Raw genomic sequence first — 22,603 nt, 5'->3', positions numbered from 1 at the left:
ATAAAAATAAATTTTAAAATCTTAAAAAAATAAAATTAAAATCAAAAAATAAAGTTCTCAAAAATTTGTCAGTCCCCTGCAATTTGGCTCTCTCAATGAAATTGCTGTTGATAAAATCAATGGCCTTCCAGTTGCTAAATTCAGTGGATGTTTACGTGACCTCTCTGCAGCATTTGACACTGAGGAGTTGAAACTCTCTCCCTTCTTAGCTTTTGTAACGAGCTGAATGGTGGCCCTCTCGAGACTTCTATGTACTAATCCCCCAGAACCTGTGACTGTGATCTTATTTGTAAAAAGGGTCTTTGCGCATGTAACTCAGTTAAGGATCTCAAGATCATCGTGGAGGATATTGACAAATATTCTCATAAGAGAGACACAAATGAGAAGTCCATGCGAAGATAGAGGCAGACTGGAGTTACACATTCCTGAGAAGGAACACCTTGAGCCACTAGAAGCTGGAAGAAGCAAGGAATAACTTTCCCCTAGAGCCTTCAGAGGGGACACAGGGTCTCATCAGTGCTGACCCCTCCCGTTTCCCCAAGTGATCCCAGAGAGGCAGAATCTCTTGGACACTTGCAGAAAAGCTTGAAGAAATCTTTATTTCACTGTCTAGCCAAACAGAGCCAAGCTGAGGGAAAAACCTTCACATGCACCCAGGTGTTTCCCAAACGCCATTCCTAAAACATGGTAACAACACTCAACATCAGGAAACCCCATCAGACATCTCCCATTGCATCTTGCTGAAAAAATGGGGGTACTGTGGCTCAGTTTCTTACATGTCTTCCCCAGCTGCCATGTTTACAAATCTTTCCTTAACCCCTTTTTCTCTGCACAACTCCCAGTTGCCCCTTCCTCTAATTATTACCAAGACATATCTCTGTTGTTGCACTTACTTAAATTGTTCCACGGTTATTTCCCCCGTTAGAAGGTGAGTTCCTTGAGAGTAGGAACTATATCTTATTTCCCTGTGCCTAGCATATTACCAAGTGTAAACAGATACAAAATAAATGTGTGCTAAATGAATAGGCAAATGGAGGACTTAACACCCTGTCATTTGAAATAGGCTATGAAATAGGTAGAGTGGTTTCTTAGTTTAAAACCCATCCCACAGGACGCCTGGGTGACTCAGTCGGTTGAGCGTCCAACTCTTGATTTCGGCGTAAGTCAGGATCCCAGGGTCATGGGATCAAGCTCCGCATTGAGCTCCACACTGACAACACAGAGCCTACTGTTCTCTCTCTCTCTCTCTCTCTCTCTCTCTCTCTCTCTCTCTCTTTTCCTCCCCCCCCCACTCTCTCTCTCTCAAAATAAATAAGCTTAAAAAAATAACAAAATTCAAGAGGTTAGAGTGGGAGAGAGCCAAAGCATAAGAGACTGTTAAAAACTGAGAACAAACTGAGGGTTGATGGGGGGTGGGAGGGAGGGAAGGGTGGGTGATGGGTATTGAGGAGGGCACCTTTTGGGATGAGCACTGGATGTTGTATAGAAACCAATTTGACAATAAATTTCATAGATTGAAAAAAAAAACAAAAAGCAAAATTAAATTAAAACCCATCCCACAGCTGAAGACATTGAGGTCGAGAAGTTTCAGTGACTGCTGTAATGACACAAAGCTACTTTATTCTTTCCTCCACACTCCTTTTTTTTAATGATTATTCATTTTTTTAAGAGAGAAAGAGAGAGAGGGGGTGAGCAGCGGAGGGGCAGAGAGAGAGGGAGACACAGAATCGGAAGCAGGCTCCAGGCTCTGAGCGGTCAGCACAGAGCCCAACACGGGGCTCGAACTCATGGCCCCCGAGATCATGACCTGAGCTGAAGTCGGACACTTAGCTGACTGAGCCACCCGGACGCCCCTCCACACCACACTTCTTAATTTAAACAAACATTCCTCTGTTTTCTCTCACCTACGCTTACCTGAAATTTCTTCTATGCTATTTGCACGCATATCCAGAAGGACTGTTCCATTTATAAGGCAGCTCCTTAGCTCAAAGAGACTATGCAGTGAAAGGGTCGCCACATAAGGCTTGCTCCAGCGCTCTCCCCCATCCTCGACATCTTCTTCAAACTTCAGCCACCTGAAAGCGTGACAAACAACTAGATGCCAGAGGTAGAAAATGAAGGATTTTCACGAGAGAATTTTCTTTTAATTTTTTTTTAATGTTTATTTGTTTGTTTTGAGAGAGGGACAGACAGAGAGCAAGCAGGGGAGGGGAAGAGAGAGAGGGAGACAGAATCCTAATCAGGCTCCAAGTTCTGAGCTGTCAGCGTGGAGCCCGATGCGGGGCTCAAACTCACGAACCGTAAGATCATGACCTGAGCCGAAATCAAGAGTCAGACACTTAACTAACTGAGTCACCCGGGCGCCCCTTACGAGAGAATTTTTAATGTAAGCCACAAAGAAAGACATCTGAATAATCACACTGAACGTTGTAATTGAATCTATATGTTCAGGGTACATTGGTAAATGAAAAAAAAGCAGGTTATAAAACAGTGCAAAATTGAGTACAGTTTGATCCCATTTCTATTTAAAGAAAGATTTAAAAATACAAACACACATGTATAAGACACCAAATGCTGTATCCCTCATTATACCTGGGGTAGTAAAATTATACATAATTTTCATCTTCTCCTTTTTGCTTATCTTTATTTTCCAATTTTGTATAATGAGCACATATTACTTGTGTGACAGATAGATCTCAGGGCGCCTGGGTGGTTCGGTCGGTTAAGCGTCCGACTTCAGCTCAGGTCATGATCTTGTGGTTCGTGGGTTTGAGACCCCGCATTGAGCTCTGTGCTGACAGCTCAGGGCCTGGAGCCTGCTTGCGATTCTGTGTCTCCCTCTCTCTCTGCCCCTCCCCTGCTTGTGGTCTGTCTCTCTCTGTCTCTCAAAAATAAACATTAAAAAAAAAAAAGATAGATCTCATCGGTATCATTTCGGTATATTAATAAAATGATCATATTTTTCTTTTTAAAAAGCTCTGTGTGACCTTTAGAAGTTGGCAAAGACAGAATAACAAGACGAATTGCCTTTTCATTTGGTATCAGGTTGATTGGCTTGTCTAATCCTCTCCAGCCATGGCAAACGTCCAAGGATATAGCAGGGTTCCAGGAAGAGCTGTTCCAATAAGAGCTAGAGCCACACTTTGCTAGTTACCCAATTTGCCTTCTTCCCTGAGGCTCAGGCATGCTGGCTTTGTATCGTCCGTGAGGCTCACTGGTCAATTACAGAGGAGCCCCCAGACATGGCCCTGGTTAATCGGAGGGCTCTTTTGGGGTTTGAGCCTCAAGCAAGCCTGGTCACTCTGCGGCTACCCCCAGAAGCCTAGTCAGGTTAGCTATAACCTCAGGGGTCTCCGTGAGGTTGGGCTGTCTCAAAAATTCTGAAACTCCCAGTAAATTAAAACCCAAATGAATTAAAATTCTATGGTTCACCTGCAGAAAAGTCTTCACCTATGCTATATTTTCTGGGCTGGGTCCAAACCAAGGCGGTCCCATGAAGCATCTTCTAAGCCAGACCTATCATATCAAGATAGCCCAGGAACAACTCTGGGCCCTAAATAAGTTTGAGGACTCCCTAAAGGTTCTGTTGTTCCTGCCACCAATCCCAGGCTCAAGGCCAATTGGTACAGACGTCACCAGAGACATCACAAAGAGGCCGACATCAAGACTTCGCATAGAAGACTCTGGAACATTAATCCCCATGTCAGTCATTACTTCTCCCATGAAGAAATAAACGAAAAGCAGACCTGTCACTTGCTGAAAGGTCCAAGTTGGTCTACCCAAGCAAATCTTGACCCAGGTTATTTTAGGGCCTTACCTGGCTGTCTCCTTCCATTCAGCATCTTCTCCCTCTTTCATACAGATCTCATCCAGCTCTGTGAACAGCTCGTGAGGTACATGCTCTTCATCTTCCTCAGTGCCCAGAATGAACTGAACACGCTGAGATGGTGTGTCTGGAAAATCAACCACAGAGAAAGGTCTGCTCCCAGCCTCAACTTAGAACAGAAATAGCATTCTGCTATACTTAGCACATCTGGGGGCCTTATAACTTCAGGAACATAGAGAAGACAATCCTGAATGTAGATCAAAAACATTTCTTTACCACCTACCACCCCCCACCCCCAAAATGCTATTCTATGCAAGCAGTTGAAGGGAGGGAAAAATTATGAGCTAAGACCACTTGAAGAAAACCCACAACAAACTGGAAATCTGATTAATTTGATCAAAAAGCATGGATAATTTTCCGGCAAATGATTTCATCTATATAGTCATTGATTTGGGGGGACCTGAACTATATGAATTTTTCAGGAAGGTATTTTTGATTCTTAGAGGCATTTCTTCTTGGAAGCAAGCTCTGAAAACTCTACAAAAGGATTAGAGAAGCAAGACCACCTACTTGACGTCCATCACACATTCCCTCAGCCTCACCGAGGTCCCAGCCATGGACACCCACCCTCTGTCCCGAGAGTGTTACCGTGGGCCAGGGCCTCTGGGCCTTCCTCCCCCTGGCTGGCTCCTTTGCCCCGCCCCCGTCTCCGGTGCTTCTGGCCATGGGTTCGGTGATGACGATGGCTCTGCCGGCCCAGAGGCATCCGAACCCCCACATACAGAGTTCTATGACCTAGAACAAAGCAGAAGGTCTGTGCAAAGAATGCCTTTTTCTTTTTTTTTTTTTTTTTTGGTTTTTATTTATTTATTTTTGGTAATCTCTATACCCAACACGGGGCTCAAACTCACAATCCCAAGATCAAGAGTCTCATGCTCCTCTGACTGAGCCAGCCAGGCGCCCCAGAGAATGCCATTAGTAAAAGGAATTGAGCATATTTAAGACAGAAAGAAAATCATAGTTCTCTGGCCTGGTCACAACTCTAGTGGCAAAACTTCAAAGACTTCCAGGACTAAAGATGTATAGAGACCTTGGAGTTGACGGACTCCTTCACCCTACAGTGGCTGCAAGCCTCACAGGAGTGTTAAGATCAAAGGAAGTAACGTGCATGAACCTGATTTGCAAACCATAAAGGTCAACACAGATGCTAGTCGTTGTTATGACAATTTGAGCAATTGGAAAAAAGCAATACAGTCACTCTGACAACCGCAGCAAGTCTTGGAAGGGAGGTAGTTTAGAAAAGTGGTTAAATGCCCAAGTTAACCTGCCTGGGTCCTACACTCGACGACACCATTCACTAACCATGTAACCTGGAACAAGTTATTTAATCTCTCTCTGTTTTTAAAAAAATAATACTAAAAGCTTATTATTTAAACTCAGAGGGTTTTTATGAGCAGTAAATAAGATCACGTATGTACAATGCTTAACACAATACCAATACATTCTAGAACCAGTTTCCATTACTTTTTTCTCCTTCGTTGTAGAATAAACAAGCTCAAATAGAAGTGAGAGACTAGTTACAAACCATAAGAAGCACGAGTCTGCGGTTGTAGGGAGAGAGAGTAAATATTGTACAAGAAGAGAAGAACATGAGAAAACAAGTGATCCCGCAGCATACCTGCATAGGTCCTCCTTTTCTACTCATTTGTTCCTTCTATAGGCAATATTTTATTCTGCTCGTGACTTCTAGGCCTCTCTCACCTCCACTGGCTTTCCCTGCTTTCCTGCCAGGCCTAAGGCGCAAAATCAGTAGCTTCTGGGATGTTACCACCCCCGACACGCAGAGCCTTAGTCTTCCCCCCAGTGCTGCCCAGTTACTGCCACTAGCATTCTAGATCCCGGACTGATCCCCTGCTTCTTCCATTACAGAAGCATTCCAATCTTCAGTCACTGTCCTTAAATCCACAAGCCTGATTGACACTTCCTCCCTCTGAGCAGGTGACCTCACTTCATATGTTACTAAGAAGACTTAGGCTGTCTCATGTGACCTCTGTCCATCTCAGCCTGGCTTGCTTTCTCCCCCAGCTTCTCCTCTTTGCCAGGCTAATGAGCGTGGCCTCCCATGCATCTGGAGTCCTACTCCATCAGCTATCCCCAGTCTCTCTATCTACCCCTTCCACAGCTTTCTCTTGATTACAAGTCTCTCTCTCTCTCTTTTTTTTTTTTTAAGTAAACTCTAGGCCCGACGTGGGACTCGACCTCATGACCCTCAGAACAAGAGTTGCATGCTCTACCAACTGAGCCAGCCAGGTACCCCAAGTCTCTCCTATCTTAAAAAGAAACTTTCCCAATATGGTGCTACCCTCTAAGCGTCTACCTGTCCTCTTCCCTTCTCCATCAAACCACTTTTGGGAACAGTCTACCCACCTAGCTCCCTTTCCTCACCATCTCCTTGTTCCATAGCATCTACATGTGGCTACTTTCCACTGAAAGTAGTCATGAACTTTCATGACTTTCATGACTTTCATGACTTCATGAAAGTAGTCATGAAAGTCCTCATTAGGGACCACTTAATCACCAAATCTCTATCATCTTATGTCTCTCTCAAAAGCCTTTCTTGAGAGCCCACCATGTGCCAGGCTATCCCAGTATCCAAATCCCTAGACTACTTCCTCTCATGGATGGTCCAGGGTCCCTTAGCTCCTGTACCCCTGCCCTCCCTTGCTCATTTGCACTCCTCTGACTATGCTTCTCCATCCCTTCCACAATCCCACAAAGGAAAAATCCCTAGGTTTTGGTCTTGGGCCCTTCCCTTTTTCTATTGGCATCTACTCTCACGATTTGAAAGTTTACTTCTTCAAACAACACCCAAATCTTTATCTATGGCAATTCAATACATCCCAAAGCAAACCCACGATCCTCCACTTCAAGTCAGGCTCATACCCATTTCTTCCATGTTTCTGTTCATGGCATCACCATTGTCTCCACTTTCCAGGCCTGAAACCTCAGAGCTATTCCCCATGCCCCTCAGTGTTACATCCTCCAGATTAGGGATGTCAAGGCTTTCTCTCCTCCCACTTTGACAAAGCAGGAGTCTCCTTCCTCCTCCCATATCGATTCATTCCTACAAATGAGTCTTCCTGAAGCACTGCTCTGATCACAGCTCACTTCTGTGCAGCCAGGACCCTCAGGCCCCAGTCTCCTTTCTAGTCGTTTCTTTACTAGGACAAATCGTGCATTCACTAGGAAAAGAAAGGGAAGGGGCTTCTAAAAGAATTGAGTGATCAGCTCAAGAGAGACTCAAGTGGAAATCCCACACACGGCCACCTCATTTAAACATTCTGAAGGTGGGGGGTGCAGGTCTAGAGATGTACCCCTTCTGCATCCACCCCAGACACCCTGTCTCCTCTCCACAGCCTCAGATGCTTACACCTGCCACCATCTCACGTTCTTTACCTGAACCAACCTGCTATTCCACAAATGTGCCAATGCCTTCCAGACACGGACTTGGCTCACCTCCACAAGATTCACAGCAAACGCACCTTCCTTCCTTCCTGCTATTATTCCTGATCTCCCCAATCAGATGTGCTGTCTCCTCCTTCTAAATCCCCAGAGCCCTTGGCTAACATTCTCTCATGCACTTATTTTATGCCTTGAACTAGAATTAATACCGCCCACTATTCACCTGCAGGCTTCTCAAGGTCCCAGGTCAGACTTTCTTCCTCTTGGAATCCCTCACATAACAAAGCACAGTGTTTTACAGATGGCCATTGCTGCACAAATGTACAGAAAATGGAACGTCTCTTAAGAGCCTCTCTTGGGAAGATAACTTCTCAGGAGTCCAAAATCTAACCTAAGAGGGCCTCTAATCTGCAAGGAGCCACAAAAGGAATGTGTCACCAAAGTGAATGTGTTTAGGGTAGAAGAAAGACTCACCAAAGCATGAGAGGATTGAGAAGGTCCAAGCCAACCTGAGAATGTAAACCTTAATCCAGGAAGACTTCCTGGATAGGGGAACTTTATGGAAAGAGTTACCAACTCTTCATCTTCTTTCCATAGCAATGGGGTTTCCTAAGACTGCGCTCAACTTCTTTAGGGATTCCTCAGTAAGTGCTCTCCACTTCCAAGTGGAGTTAACATGCCCTTGAGTGCAGCTCTAACAGTCCTTTCTCTATGTCTCCCTCCTTTTCTTTAACCTCTCCTGCCTTCCAAATTCCAAAGCGATAAAGAAAAATAAAAAGAAACAGGATTATATATACATCTTCTCTATCCATTCATCTCTGGATGGACATTTGGATTGCTTCCATATCTTAGTTCTTGTAAATAATGCTATAATAAGCACAGGGGTGCATATATCTTTTTGAATTAGTGTTTGCATTTTCTTTGGGTAAATACCCAGTAGTGGAATTACCGGATCATACGGTAATCCTATTTTTAATTTTGGGGGGAAGAAACCTCCATACTGTTTTCCACAGTGGCTATACCAATTTACATACAAACGATGGAATATTCCTCAGTCATAAAAAAGAATGAAATCTTGCCATTTGCAACAACATGGATGGACCTAAAGGGTATATAATGCTAAGTGAAGTAAATCAGACAGAGCAAGGTAAACACCATATGATTTCACTCCTGGGCGGAATTTAAGAAACAGAACAAACGAACAAAGAAGAAACAGACCAAACACACACTCTCTTAAATACAGAGAACAAACTAGTGTTTGCCAAAGGGGAGGTGGTGGTGCAGGTGAGGGAGATGATGGAGATTAAGGAGCACACCTATCATGATGAGCACTGAGTACTATACAGAACTGTTGAATCATTACATCGTGTACCTGAAACTAATGTAACACTGTATGTTAACTATACTTCAAGAAAAAAAGGAACAGTACTGGAGGGAAAGCTGATGAGAGATTTATTTGAATGCTGAGAGGCAGGAGGATAAAATATTCAGTATCCAGTGGAATCACACCTCCCATCCTCATCCTGTCTCAGGGCAATCCTGTGTTGACTCATGCACATCTCAGGACATTTCTGACAGGCAGATCTCCGAACATAGTGTAGTCACCTCATAACTTTATTGAAATAAAAATACAGAGCCAGAAGAAGTCGTCTGCTAAGATGTGGGATTCCAAACCTCTGACATTGTCAGTGAAAACTATAAAATGTGAAAATGACTAAGTTGAATGCCATCTCAATAAAATACCATCTGTTAACTAATAATGTTCCACTATAGTATGTTAATTAGTTCCCCGCAGTATACCGCTGAGACCGACCTGGGCTGGAGTCACATAACTGTTCCAGGTCCTGTTCCAAGGGCTGGGGATACAACAGTAAAAAGTACAAGGTCCCTGTCCTCAAGACACAGATTCTAGTTAGGGGAGACAGACACCATGAAAACAACATATTATTTCAAGTATTGATAATTATCCCAAGTAAAAACATGCTGAAGGGTTTGGGGTAGAGGGTAGGATGAAGAAGAGAGATTGTAGCTAAGATGATCACAGGCGACATCTGAGTGATGAGGAGAGGCCATGAGAAGAGCAGTCCAGGGCAAGGCAAGATCAAGTGCATAGGCTCTACAGTGGGAATGTGTGAATTCCAAAGCCAAAGTAGGGCCAGTAGGGCCAGAGCAAGAGGAAAGAGGAAAGAAGAGGAGGAGGAAAAGGTCAGAGAGGCAGGCAGGGACGGATCATGAAGAACCCATGGGCAGTGAAAAGCATAGTTAGATCCCAGAGAACCACTTCAACCAGCCCCTAAAATAGTGACCTAGGGGGTTGCCTGGCTGGCTCCGTCAGTAGAGTGTGCAACTCTTAATCGCAGGGTCATGAGCTTCAGCCTCATGTTGGGTGTTGAGAGTGCTTAAAAATAAAATCTTCAAAAAAAAATTTTTAACAAGAATAAAAAATAAAATAGTGACCTACGTGTTGTAAAACTGTGTCCAGGTCGAGCTTGGCTTGCGTGAAGAAAGGCCTCACCGAGGGGTGACTCTCAGTCCTTCAACAGAGGCATCCCAACCATTAGCTTCCTTTCCCAGTAATTCCCCCAGAGGATTATTGGGCAGGCTAGGACCCCCACTTCTCCTTAAGCACATTCTAAATACTTCCACTGGGGGCTTTTGTTGGTATATTGCTAGTATTATGTAATTTTAAGTACATTCTAAATAGGAATTGAGGGGCAGTGGTTAGGTGTTAGAACCTGTTTTATCAGATCTCATTTTCTCGGTGAATTTGCTGTCATTATTAAAGTAAAACAAAGAGGTTGGATCAAATGACTTCTCATGTCCAGTCCAGGTTCTACGTCCAAACTAGGAAAGGCTCAGGCAAGGTCATTTTTGGAGAAGCCAAGATGGTTCACTTCTTCCCACTCTTCTTACTTGTTGCTGCAAAAAGGCACTCCAGCAGAGTCTCAGTAAATGTTGAGAGACTGATGCATGGTTTTGCTTGGTATCCAAAATTCCCACTGGGCAAGTCTGAGGATAGTGGGGAAGACACCCTTCAGATGCCTTTGGCGCCTTTATAGGAAGGTAAAGCTTAAATCTTAGGGAAGGAAGACTCTTCTTTCTCTAAGAATTTTTTTGGTCCGATCAGTTCTCACAAACACTAACCAACCACAGTGCCTACCTTTTGAAAATGCCAGAGACAGGCGGAAATGAAAACAAGCCCCAGCAGGGGTCAGAGCTAAGAAGGGCCAAGCGGCTGTCAGAAAATCAGGCCTCAGTTTCTAGGCTGAGGACTCTGAAACAGGGGCTTGGATTTTCTGGGTGAGATCAGCAGAGGTGAAGACAAACAAATGGACACTAGGAAATGAACACAGAGTCAATAAAATCTAGTCCATTTAACTGGACTCTGGCCGTCTGGTGACTTCACTAAACGAATCCTATGGTCAGTTCGCTGGCCATTCAACTGCTTTCCCATCCACAGTCTTCTTCCCGCTACCTACCTACCAACTCACCCAGACTCCACCTTCTAAATCTACTCTTTGGGGGCTACTTTTTTTTTTTATGGTGGTTTAAATTTATTTTTGAGAGAGAAAGAGAGAGAGAGAGAGGCACACACACACACACACACACACACACACACACACACACATAGAATCCGAAGCAGGCTCCAGGCTCTGAGCTGTCAGCACAGAGCCTGATGTGGGGCTCAAACCCACGAACCGCAAGATCATGACCCGAGCCGAAGTCACATGCTCAACTGACTAAGCCACCCAGGTGCAAAGGGGGCTATCTGTACGCAAATACAAGTATTCGTTTGAAAGACTTATGGGAAAGGTGTGACGTTAGTGTGTTTATTTTTATTTTTTATTTGTTTATTTTCAAGTTAGTTAACGTACAGTGTAGTCTTGGCTTCAAGAGTAATGCCCGTCGCCCACTTAACCCACCTCCCCTCCAACAAGCCCAAAATAAGTACGCATACACGTACAGAGAGTAACCATCAGTGGACTGGCGCTGCATCGTGTGGAGCAGGACAGAAGTCACAGCTGTGACCTACCTTGCAGATGGAGACCAGGCCTACCAACACAGAGGGCATGTCATACACACTGTTTAGCCAGTGCCCACGCAGAACTCATTAGCACATACAGAAGACTGTTCCACCCCCTGGGCTAGAGGATGACTCAAAGTCAATAACCACAGGGGGGAATCTAACATGCGAAGCAGATGCAAGCCTTTTTTTTTTTTTTTTTAATTTATAAATAGGATCAAAAGGCTCCTACCTCTGTTACAAACTTATTAGAGGACACTAAACCTGTTCTAGGATCCTTAAGTCTAGTAGTGAATCAGGAATAATGATCCGCCAGGAAAAATGGAAAAAGCCATTATTCCTGTAACTAAAGCAATGTTCCGTGTCCCTCTGGGAGCAGGACAGTCCACTGGAGCACATCATGGACGACTACTGCTCTTCATTGAGTTTATCTTTGGAAATCCGTTCCAATATTTGGTTTGGACTCTCCTTGTATATAAAAAGAATCAATGTCATGGTTTAATGTGCCTTCTCCTACTAATGGAATTAGCTTACGCCAAAAGACGCACACTTCCAAAGTCTGTAGCGACGTCCCAAGACTAAATCTCTGAAGTAATTCTGAAAAAGGGCGAGGGAATGATTTATGTGATGTGGAGCAGAAGGTAGAAAATTAAGGGGAAAGAAGACCCAGAGATTAATCTGCAGCCACAGAACCCTGTATCACGGCATACACATTGAGGTGGAACACAATTTACTTCTGTCTTCTATCAAAGTGGGACTGACTTTATTTCATGCCTTCGAGATGACAGCACTGAAGTGCAGCCCGAGTCCTAGGGCCTCCGTCACAGTCAGTCAGGGCAGAGCCTACAGCATGAGCAAGCCTATAGCAGACCCCGGCTCCCTCTCCCGAGCTGCTCGAGAGCCACATGAGGCCTGAGAAGTGGGCACCATTTGCCCTCCATTTGCCAACAGTGTTTGATTTAAAAGTGCTAACAGGGCACCTGGCTGGCTCAGTCGGCTGAGTGTCCAACTCTTGGTTTCAGCTCAGCTCATGGTCTCACAGTTTGTGAGTTCAGGCCCCGTGTCGGGCTCTGCACTGCGGAGACTGCCTGGGATCCCCTCTCTCCCTCTCTCTCCCTGCACCTCCCCCGCATGCACGCACACTCTCTCTCTCAAAATAAAAACAAATAAACTTTTTTAAAAAGTGCTAAGATAAGATTCTAGTTTTCAAAAAGGTGTATGTATAAAGGACCATTTCCCAAGACACTATCCCTTAGAAATGACGTGATAGATAGCTTTCTTTTAGAGCAAAATGGTGAGCGCATAAGGAATAGATGATGTCGTCTGGAGAAGATGCTCCCACTGCCAATTACTCAGCTGACCTCTGTGAATGGAACCCGGTCCTCAGGATCCAAGAGGATTTACTCATGTTTATTATTCTACTCCCAGGCAGACAAGAGTGTTCATCAACGGTTACCTCCTTGCTGAGGGCAAAGGTCTGGTGAGCACAGACAGCTGAACGGAGAACAACAGTGCTCTCACGGTGCAGTGAGAGGGTAGAGAGGCAACAGGATTATCAGGGCTGAGGGAGGGGTGAGGCAACGAGAGAAATTCCCTATGATGTTTATACCATATAACAATGTGTATGTGACGGAGCAAGACGTTGAGGCTGTGGGGCTCATGCTGAGTACTGTCCTTCCTTGCATTAATGCTGAGTGCTGGCCTCCCTCGCAGGCCGTGTGCTGGAATAGAAAGGGCAGAATTCCAGCCCAGTGTCACCCGCCATGAGGCTAAATGACCCTGAGCAGTTTCTCCACCTGTAAAATAGGGATGATACCTACCCACCGGGGCTGCTGTGAAGATGAAAAAGACAACGGGTACGAAGTGCCTCATCAAATGCCTAACACATGAGGGCCATTCAACACATGTCAGCCTCTCACCTCCACACCCTCCCCTTCTCCACTTTTTCCCGGTCGCTGAAACCCACATTGGCTCTTCTTCCATCTGGTCAAAAATAACTTAGAAAACTTGACCTTGATATGTCCAACCTCCACTGACCTCCAGGAGCCACCCACATAAGTTCTCATGGTAACAAACCCAGAGGCTGAGTCAGCCTCTACAGCTCTCACTCTCCCCATCCAGAGGACAAGTTTTCTCTGAGGATTACACAACTTTGATGAAAAAAAAAAAAAAAGTCACGGGAACAAGCAGTACAGAGAGAACATTTTACATGCTGTTTCAGTCATTAGAAAGTTGCTGTATCATAGTCTTCCACATTGCAGGGGACGCTGCAGAGACTTAACAAAGGTTTTTGAGCCAAATGTGGGTTCTCATTAAAGCTATACTGGACACAAGCCTTTCTCTAATAAAACCGAACATCACCACTTATCAGGAAACCAGGTCCTATGGGAAAAAGAAAAATGGAAGGGCACTACCAATGGTCATGTGGGGATCTAGGGGTGGGACAGGAAAAAAAAGAGCCTTAATAAGGTAAAGTAGACAGAGCAGATCAATAAAAACCCCTCTCCTTTCCCTTGCACTTGAGTTGGGTTTTTTTTTTAAGTTTATTTATTTATTTTGAGTGAGAGAGAGAGAGAGTATGTGTGTGTTTTCGAGCCAGCGTGCATGTGAGCTGGGGAGGGGCAGTGAGAGAGGGAGAGAGAGAATCCCAAGCAGGCTCTATGCTGTCAGATGTGGGGCTCCATCTCATGAACTGTGAGATCGTGACCTGAGCCAAAATCAAGAGCCGTACGCTTAACTGCCTGAGCCACCCAGGCGCCCCTCAACTGGGTTTTTTTGATGCCTGTTTATTTTCAGAGAGAGAGAGGGGAGGGGAGGGGCAGAGAGAGAGGCAGAGAGAGAATCCCAAGCAGACTCTGCATTGTCAGTACAAAGCCCGATGCAGGGCTCGAACCCACAAACCATGAGATCATGAGCTGAGCCAAAACCAAGCGGGACACTTCCTTGGCTGAGCCACCCAGGCGTCCCCACTTGGGTTTTTGTAAATACAGTTCTGTGCTGTGAATTAGAGAATAGGGGTGTATGTCTTCTCTTGTCTTAGTTAGATAAAAACACCAGGCAGAAATGGGTATCATTAGAATGGGAAACATTGGAGATGGGGCAAAAACAGGGTTTTATAACCAAGCTGAATTTTTTAAACTATCCGTATTTTATTTTCTTGTACAAACTGTGTACATGTTTACATTTATATTTGTGGGCAATTGCCAGGAATTGACAAGCTGACCCGAGTCCTTCACAGTCTCAAGAAGAGATCACTTGTTAATATTTCTATCGGACTTAACAGTGCTCAAAGCGCTGTCTCACATGTTATTAGAACCTACTAGTAAGGTATTAATATCCCTACTTTTAAAATGGAATTATAATTAACATACAGTTAATTATACAGTTAACATACAGGTGCACAACATGATGATTTAGCGATTCTGTGCATTACTCCGTGCTCATCATGGTTAAGTGCAGTCACCATCTGTCACCAAACAACATTATTACAATATTTATTGTCAATTGTCACTTACAATATTATTGACTACATCCCCGTGCTTTTCATCTCCATGACTTATTTATTTTATAACTGGAAGTTTGTACCTCTTAGTCCCCTTTATCTATTTCATCCATCCCCACTCCACCCACCTCCCCTCTGGCAACCACCAGTTTGTTCTCTGTATTAATATCCCTAGTTTTATTTAACAGATGAGGACATTGAGGCTAAGGGGAATTGAGTGATTTTCCCCCAAGGTCTGACAGGTGAGAAAAGAGTCAGCGGGCTCAAACGCAGATCTCCTGATGGCAAAATTCTCCTCCCACACCAGGCTGCCTCTCATTTATTTTCCCCACCACAAAGAAGGGCAGTTCTTACCTTCCAACTCTTCTTTCTCATAGTGAATGTTAAGAATTGTACTGGTCCCACCCTGATCCACCACGGCTTCTTCATCTGGTCTCTGTTGAAATATAAATAAGTAGCCATAGTAATAAGCATACGTTCATTCAGACATCCACTTAAGTACCACATGTATGCTAGACCCTTTTTGCAACCCTTGGGGGAGAAAACACAATGGTTTACATACGTTTTTCATTTGAACCTCACAATAACTTTGAGATGCAAAAATGACAGCCATTCTCAGGGGTGCCTGGGCGGCTCAGTCGATTACGTAACCGACTTCAGCTCAGGTCATGATCTCACAGTTTGTGAGTTCGAGCCCCACGTCGGGCTCTGTGATGACAGCTCAGAGCCTGGAGCCTGCTTCAGATTCCGTGTCTCCCTCTCTCTGCCCCTCCTCCGCTCTTGCTCTCTGTCTCTCAAAAATAAATAAATGTTTAAAAAAAATTTTTTTAATGACAGCCATTCTCTTTCTCATTTTATAAATGAACAGCCGAAGACTTAGAGAGGATTAAGTAATTATTGCCCAAGGGCACAAATGTGGTAAAAGGCAGGGGTGGGATGAACTCTGGTCTTGTGACTGCAGATATCACGCCTTTTCTACCTCCCCAGAAATGCAAGTGCATAGCATGTCTGCATTTTGCAAGCGGTGTCAACCACATGTTTTTTTTGTTTTTTTTTTTTTAGTGTCGACTTATCTCCTTGATCTCTCTTCAGTATTTGAGCCTGTTGTCCTTGAAATTCTCCATCCTGCTCCTTTGATCAAGTCTCCCCTGTCTCATTCTAAGGCTTGTCTTCTTCCTCTAACCATAAATCCCAAGCAAGAGCGCTCTACCTTTGGTTTCCCTCACTTGAGTCTTCCAATTTCAACTACAGCCTGAGACTGTTGACTCAGTATTTGACAAACCATTGGGATGTTGACCACAAGACCCACGTTGTCTAAAACCAAACTGATCTTCTTTCCAAAACAAGCACCCTGTGCTCATTTACTTACACTTACCCACGGCAGGACTGTTTCTTAGTCCACATTTGAAATTTCAAATGCATTTATTTATCCATTCCACGTGTATTAAGTGTCTATTATATGCCTTCAGGGAGATAGCTTCCTTTTCTTATCAGGTCCTCCTGTGCGATTGCTCTCAAATCTACTCTCATCTCTCATCTACTCTATGCCACACTCCTGTGCCCTTCAGTCATACTGGACGTGTTTTCAGTTCTGGAACCAGACTCACTTTCTTCCTTGAGTGTTGCTCCCTCGGTCTAGAACTATCATCCTCTCCCTGCTAGCCCCACCTCCTACCACCAGCGGCCAATACTTACTCATCATCCCACAGATCTCAGCCTCAATGCACTTCCTTGGAAGGCTTCCCTCATCTGAACTAAGTGAGGTCCCCCCATTGATAAGCCCTCATTGCACACTGCGCTTCTCTGTAATGACATGTCTCTGCTCCTTGAGGGAGGAACCCTGTCTGCCTTCCTCACCACTGTTCCTCCAACACCCTACACAGACTTTTCACAGAGTAGGTGCTCAATAATTCTTTGTTAAAATCATGACTATAATGGCACCTACCTTATCAAGACCCTGAACTATTTTTTTTATTTTTATTTTATTTTATTTTATTTTTTTTAATATATGAAATTTATTGCCAAATTGGTTTCCATACAACACCCAGTGCTCATCCCAAAAGGTGGCCTCCTCAATACCCATCACCCACCCTCCCCTTATTATTTTTTTTAATCTTAACTGATTTTCCTGTCAGTCTATTTCTCTGATCAAACCTGCAGCTCCAGCCAAGTTCACTGATCCCATGGGCACTCTGCATGTTCCCACTTTCACGCCTTCGCTCACATGTCCTGCATCTAACGTTCCCCCACCCGCCCCCCAACTCTCCATCAAATCCTTATCATCTTCCAGATCCTGCTCAAATTTCCAGCTTACTGTTCTAACACTTTTTCAAGCTATCATCTATGTCCTCAAACGAGGCAACTCTGAATATAAAGCAATCCATTTCCCCGATAAGAAGATTCAAAAAAGTTCTTGAGGGCAACTTGAATAGACTAACTTCTAGGGAAGTAGATGAAAGTCAAATGTCTACATATATATGTATTTTTTTCGCTGCCCCCCCACCCCGCCCCACCTGCGCCTCATAGGATTCTCTCTTTCCCTTTCTCTCAGCCTCTCACTCACTTGTATCCTCTCTCTCTCAAAAATAAATAAACTTAAAAAAAAAGAGAGTCTGGGTTTTTTGTTTATTCGTTTGTTTCTTAAATTCCACATATGAGTGAGATTATATGGTATTCTTTTCTCTGACTGATGTATTTCACTCAGCACTATACTTCCTAGATCTATCCACGTTGTTGCAAACAGCAAGATTTCATTCTTTTTTATGACTAAGTAATATTCCAGTGTGTGTGTGTGTGTGTGTGTGTGTGTGTGTGTGTATACACCATGTCTTCTTTATCCATTCATCTATCGATGGACACTTGGATTGTTTCCAATACTTATAGTGTTTTACTTATGAATTTAGTTTATAGACATTTAAAATTTCATATTATTACTATCATGGAATAGTCTCCAAGATATAATATTAAGTTTAAAAAGCAACATAGAGAAAACTGTTTGCTGTTTGCTAACTTTTATCAGAGAAAGGTTGTTGGGATGGCTCAGTCTGTGGAGCATGAGATTCTTGATCTCAGCGTTGTGAGTTCAAAGCCCACATTGGGCATAGAGCTTACTTTAAAAAAATTATATATAAAAAAAGAAAGGGTGTTAGAACATAAGCATCTGCTTATACTTAAAAACCTATAAAGGAAGAATAAGTCATGAAAAAAATTTTAGGAAATAAATTCCTGTTGTTTATTTATTTATTTATTCTTTTCTTATTTTTTGAGAGAGAGAGAGAGCATGAGTGAGCAAGGGGCAGAGAGAGAGGGAGAGAGAGAGAATCCAATGAGGGGCAGAGAAAGGAAAAAGAGAGAGAATCCTGAAGTGGGGCACAAGCTCATCTGATGTGGGGCTTGAACTCACGAACCCGTAAGTCCATAACCTGAGCTGAAGTTGGATGCATAACCAACTGAGCCACCCAGCTGCCCCACCATGAAAAAAATTTTTAAAGAGTTACCCATAGAGGAGTGAGGGAATAGGTTAGAGGAGAAAAGGACAGAAAATTAGACTTCTTTGAAAATACCTTATTTTGTAAATATCTTACATAATTTTATTTTATTTTTTTAATATTTGCTTTTGGGGAGCGTGCACATGGGGGAGGGGCAGAGAGAGGGGGACAGAAGATCCCAAGCAGGCTCTGCACTGACAGGCTGACAGCAGCAAGCCAGATGCAGGGCTTGAACTCGCCAACCACGAGATCATGACCTGAGCCAAAGTCCGACACTCAACTGACTGAGCCACCCAGGTGCCCCAATATCTCACATAATTTTAAAACAACTAAAAATTTTAAAAGCAATTCCCAGAAATGAAAAATCAAATGAAAGCAAATGCCAAATTGATGGCATAACTATTCCAAGAGATATTATTCCAAGTAACTGTAAAATACAATAAGCTGCCTGAACATCCTCAGTGGTATATACCCTAAGACAAAAAGAGTTTAAGAATATCTTAAACTACCGTTTAGTTATCTGTTGGTGGGAGTGTTGGTGCTATCACTCTGAGGCTGTTGTGCATTGTGAGATAAACATATTCGTGATCATGTCAACTTGTTCTGTCACTCTCAATGTCATTGAGAACTGGCATTCTCAGCAGGGGTAAAAGGAAATATAGTCTTAGGACAGAAGTTAAGTAAAAACCATTCAGTCCTGATTTTGAATTGGATGGGTCAACAAGAATATAGAATACATTTTTATCTTTAAATGTTTTTAAATTTATAAATTTACATTTCCTAGCTCCGTCCACTCAAAAGCCCTAGAAAAAATGATCAGCCAGTAGCAATGAGTATCCTTAGCACCCAGACTGTGGTCTCTTAAAATACCATTGTCTACTAAAAGGCACTCACAGACCACTAGGGAGTCAACTTAAAGAGATCCCTTGCCTTTTAGGATAATTTGAGCATCAGTAAGAGTAGTAACTGCAACGGATTGAATAGATCAGATATGTTAAAATCTATGAGTTCACAAAGTCACTTTAAAAATTAATTGGTGGGGCGCCTGGGTGGCTCAGTTGGTTGAGCGTCAGACTTTGGCTCAGGTCATGATCTCACAGTCCGTGGGTTCGAGCCCTGCATCAGGCTGTGTGCTGACAGCTCAGAGCCTGGAGCCTGCTTCAGATTCTGTGTCTCCCTCTCTCTCTGACCGTTCCCCGCTCATGCTCTGTCTCCCTCTGTCTCAAAAATGGATAAACGTTAAAAAATACATAAAAAATAAAAATTAATTGTCACCATTGGAGAAGAATGCTAACAAACCAACCCATTATTTTCAAAACTGTTAAAAATGTATCCTAGCTTTCCTATATAAATTGTGCCATAGAGTAGTACCATAGAAGAGATGAGAGAAGTTTCCTATTATAGAAAAGAATAAACGAAAAAGGAATGGTAGAATTAGGACATCACCATTTCTCAATCCCTAATGGATTGCATTGATTTTCAACAGCCACTAACATCACAAGGAGAGACAACCAGATATTATATGCCTCCTAATGGGAGACTATATCACCACCCATTAGGTAATCTTAACAAATAAATTGTCCCTGAATCTGATCAAGCCTCTAAATCGAAATACCAATTTACTGAAAATACAGTGAAACAGAGTTCCACGGAAAAACACCAGCATGAGAATACAATCAGCAAAATTATAAAGCTATAGAACAAATCCCCTCTCTCCCTCCTCCTACCCCTTTTTTAAAACAAACACTTGCAAGAAGAGAAAGACAGAGACAGAGAAAGAAAGTAAACCAGTAGTTTAAAAGAGATTGGTTTAAAAACCAATCTCAATGTGCAGACTTTATTTGAATCCTGATTCAAACAAACAAATAATTTTTTAGCTATTTTTTAAATGATTTTTGTGAGACAACTGCCAATTTGAATATTGACGAGATCTTTTATGATAGTAAAGAAATTGCTATTTTTTCTTTAGGTGATACTATGCTTATTTTTTAAAGAATTTTTATCTTTTTTTTTTTTGTGGAAGTGTTAAATTGCTATATTGTACACCTGAAACTAACTGTACGGAAATTAAAATAATTTTAAAAATTTAACTGAAAAAATAACTCTTATCTTTGAGTGATACAGAAATATTTACTGAATACTAAATATTTCAATTGAAAATTTAATTGAAAAAATAACTCTTATCTTTGAGTGATACATAAATATTTACTAAATACTAAATATTTCAATAAAACTGAAAGATTACAGATATGTAAAATAATATATTAATTTAGAAATATTAATTTTTCACATTTTATAATTAGTTAAAATTATTAAAAAACCTTCTAATACATCTTTAACATCAATGTCTTCCCCACCACCATAGGCACTTTGGGTCAATTTTCCAAAGCTTGTCAGTTTCACTTCTATCTAAGCTCTAAAAACTCTCATGTAAAGATCTTTCTAAGGAATAACTTTTAGGTGGATAAACTTGCCTTTATTTTAGATTTGTCCTTTGTTTATCTAGCTTACCTTTTATTTATTTATTTTTTATTTTTTATTTTTTTAATATATGAAATTTATTGTCAAATTGGTTTCCATACAACACCCAGTGCTCATCCCAAAAGGTGCCCTCCTCAATACCCATCACCCACCCTCCCCTCCCTCCCACCCCCCATCAACCCTCAGTTTTTTCTCAGTTTTTAACAGTCTCTTATGTTTTGGCTCTCTCCCACTCTAACCTCTTTTTTTTTTTTTTTCCTTCCCTTCCCCCATGGGTTTCTGTTAAGTTTCTTAGGATCCACATAAGAGTGAAACCATATGGTATCTGTCTTTCTCTGTATGGCTTATTTCACTTAGCATCACACTCTCCAGTTCCATCCACGTTGCTACAAAAGGCCATATTTCATTCTTTCTCATTGCCACGTAGTATTCCATTGTGTATATAAACCACAATTTCTTTATCCATTCATCAGTTGATGGACATTTAGGCTCTTTCCATAATTTGGCTATTGTTGAGAGTGCTGCTATAAACATTGGGGTACAAGTGCCCCTGTGCATCAGCATTCCTGTATCCCTTGGATAGATTCCTAGCAGTGCTATTGCTGGGTCATACGGTAGGTCTATTTTTAATTTTCTGAGGAACCTCCACACTGCTTTCCAGAGCGGCTACACCAATTTGCATTCCCACCAACAGTGCAAGAGGGTTCCCGTTTCTCCACATCCTCTCCAGCATCTATAGTCTCCTGATTTGTTCATTTTGGCCACTCTGACTGGCGTGAGGTGATATCTGAGTGTGGTTTTGATTTGTATTTCCCTGATAAGGAGTGACATTGAACATCTTTTCATGTGCCTGTTGGCCTAGCTTACCTTTTAGATCATGGATTTCTTGATGGTGCCAACCACAATTTGCCATCTTTATATTCTTAGAGCCCAATACAGTAGCTTACCACTGTAAGTAGTTTGCACGCTTGTAAGTTCCAGAAGTGGGGGTGCTGTCCCTATGTCCACCACTATGTACCTAGCAGCTAGTATAATGTCTGGTATGTGGTAAGTATCTAAAAATTGTGATGAGGGGCGCCTGGGTGGCTCAGTCGGTTGAGCGGCCAACTTCGGCTCAGGTCGTGATCTCGCAGTGCGTGAGTTCAAGCCCCGTGTCGGGCTCTGTGCTGACAGCTCAGAGCCTGGAGCCTGTTTCAGATTCTGTGTCTCCCTCTCTCTGACCCTCCCCCGTTCATGCTCTGTCTCTCTCTGTCTCAAAAATAAATAAACGTTAAAAAAATATATAAATAAATAAAATAAAAATTGTGATGAATAAATACTAGTTTTCTGAACTCTTTATCATATGATCATATATTTTCTCATAAAACTTCATATATATGAATAATTTTTCGTATTGGCTTCCCCGCAGGTTTGTAATATCCAAAGGACAGGGACCAATTGGTAACAATGCTTAGCACTATCCACAGATACCTGGCATTACATAGAACACAGCAGGAATCTAGAAGAAGGAGGGGAGGGTGGCATAATTGATTTTATGACTCTAAGAACTATAAAAGCAAAATATGGAGAGCAAGGTCAATCACCTGAAATATTCAGGTTGAAAAATCGACTTGTTTCCATAATTTAGATTGGTTAACCACAGCCTACATTCACTGAATAATTGTTCATCCACTTTCTTTGTCTTGCCAAAGAAAACAGAGCCACTGTCAAACACCATTAGCCAAAGCATTTGAAATGTCAGGCTTGAATGTGAATGTGTGGACCTCATTTGGATCCTGGTTCAAGTAAACCAACTATTTAAAAAACTAAAAGGCACTCCT

The 22,603-nt window shown here is 42.6% G+C and overlaps 1 protein-coding gene across 8 annotated transcripts in view; it reads right to left on the bottom strand.

Moving 5' to 3' along the window:
• SLC4A8 (solute carrier family 4 member 8) overlaps positions 1 to 22,603 on the bottom strand; it is a 79,896-nt gene that overhangs the window by 49,324 nt on the left and 7,969 nt on the right. For 2 of the 8 annotated variants that reach the window (XM_027036184.2, XM_027036185.2), the window contains exons 1-5: positions 15,377 to 15,578; positions 15,169 to 15,250; positions 4,454 to 4,621; positions 3,818 to 3,953; positions 1,915 to 2,075 (exon numbers count right to left, since the gene is read on the bottom strand). In XM_027036184.2, coding sequence (XP_026891985.1) covers positions 1,915 to 2,075; positions 3,818 to 3,953; positions 4,454 to 4,621; positions 15,169 to 15,250; positions 15,377 to 15,427 — 598 coding nt within the window. In that variant the 5' untranslated portion in view covers positions 15,428 to 15,578. Of the gene's footprint in view, positions 1 to 1,914; positions 2,076 to 3,817; positions 3,954 to 4,453; positions 4,622 to 9,101; positions 10,342 to 15,168; positions 15,251 to 15,376; positions 15,579 to 22,603 lie in introns of those variants that run through there. The other 6 variants (XM_027036179.2, XM_027036181.2, XM_027036182.2 and 3 more) reach the window with 4 other exon arrangements.

The sequence above is a fragment of the Acinonyx jubatus genome, chromosome B4 (genome assembly GCF_027475565.1).
Source record: "Acinonyx jubatus isolate Ajub_Pintada_27869175 chromosome B4, VMU_Ajub_asm_v1.0, whole genome shotgun sequence".
In the NCBI taxonomy this organism is placed as follows: Eukaryota; Metazoa; Chordata; class Mammalia; order Carnivora; family Felidae; genus Acinonyx; species Acinonyx jubatus.
Note: the sequence above shows the minus strand (reverse complement) of the source record. Positions and strands in the feature narration are given on the sequence as shown.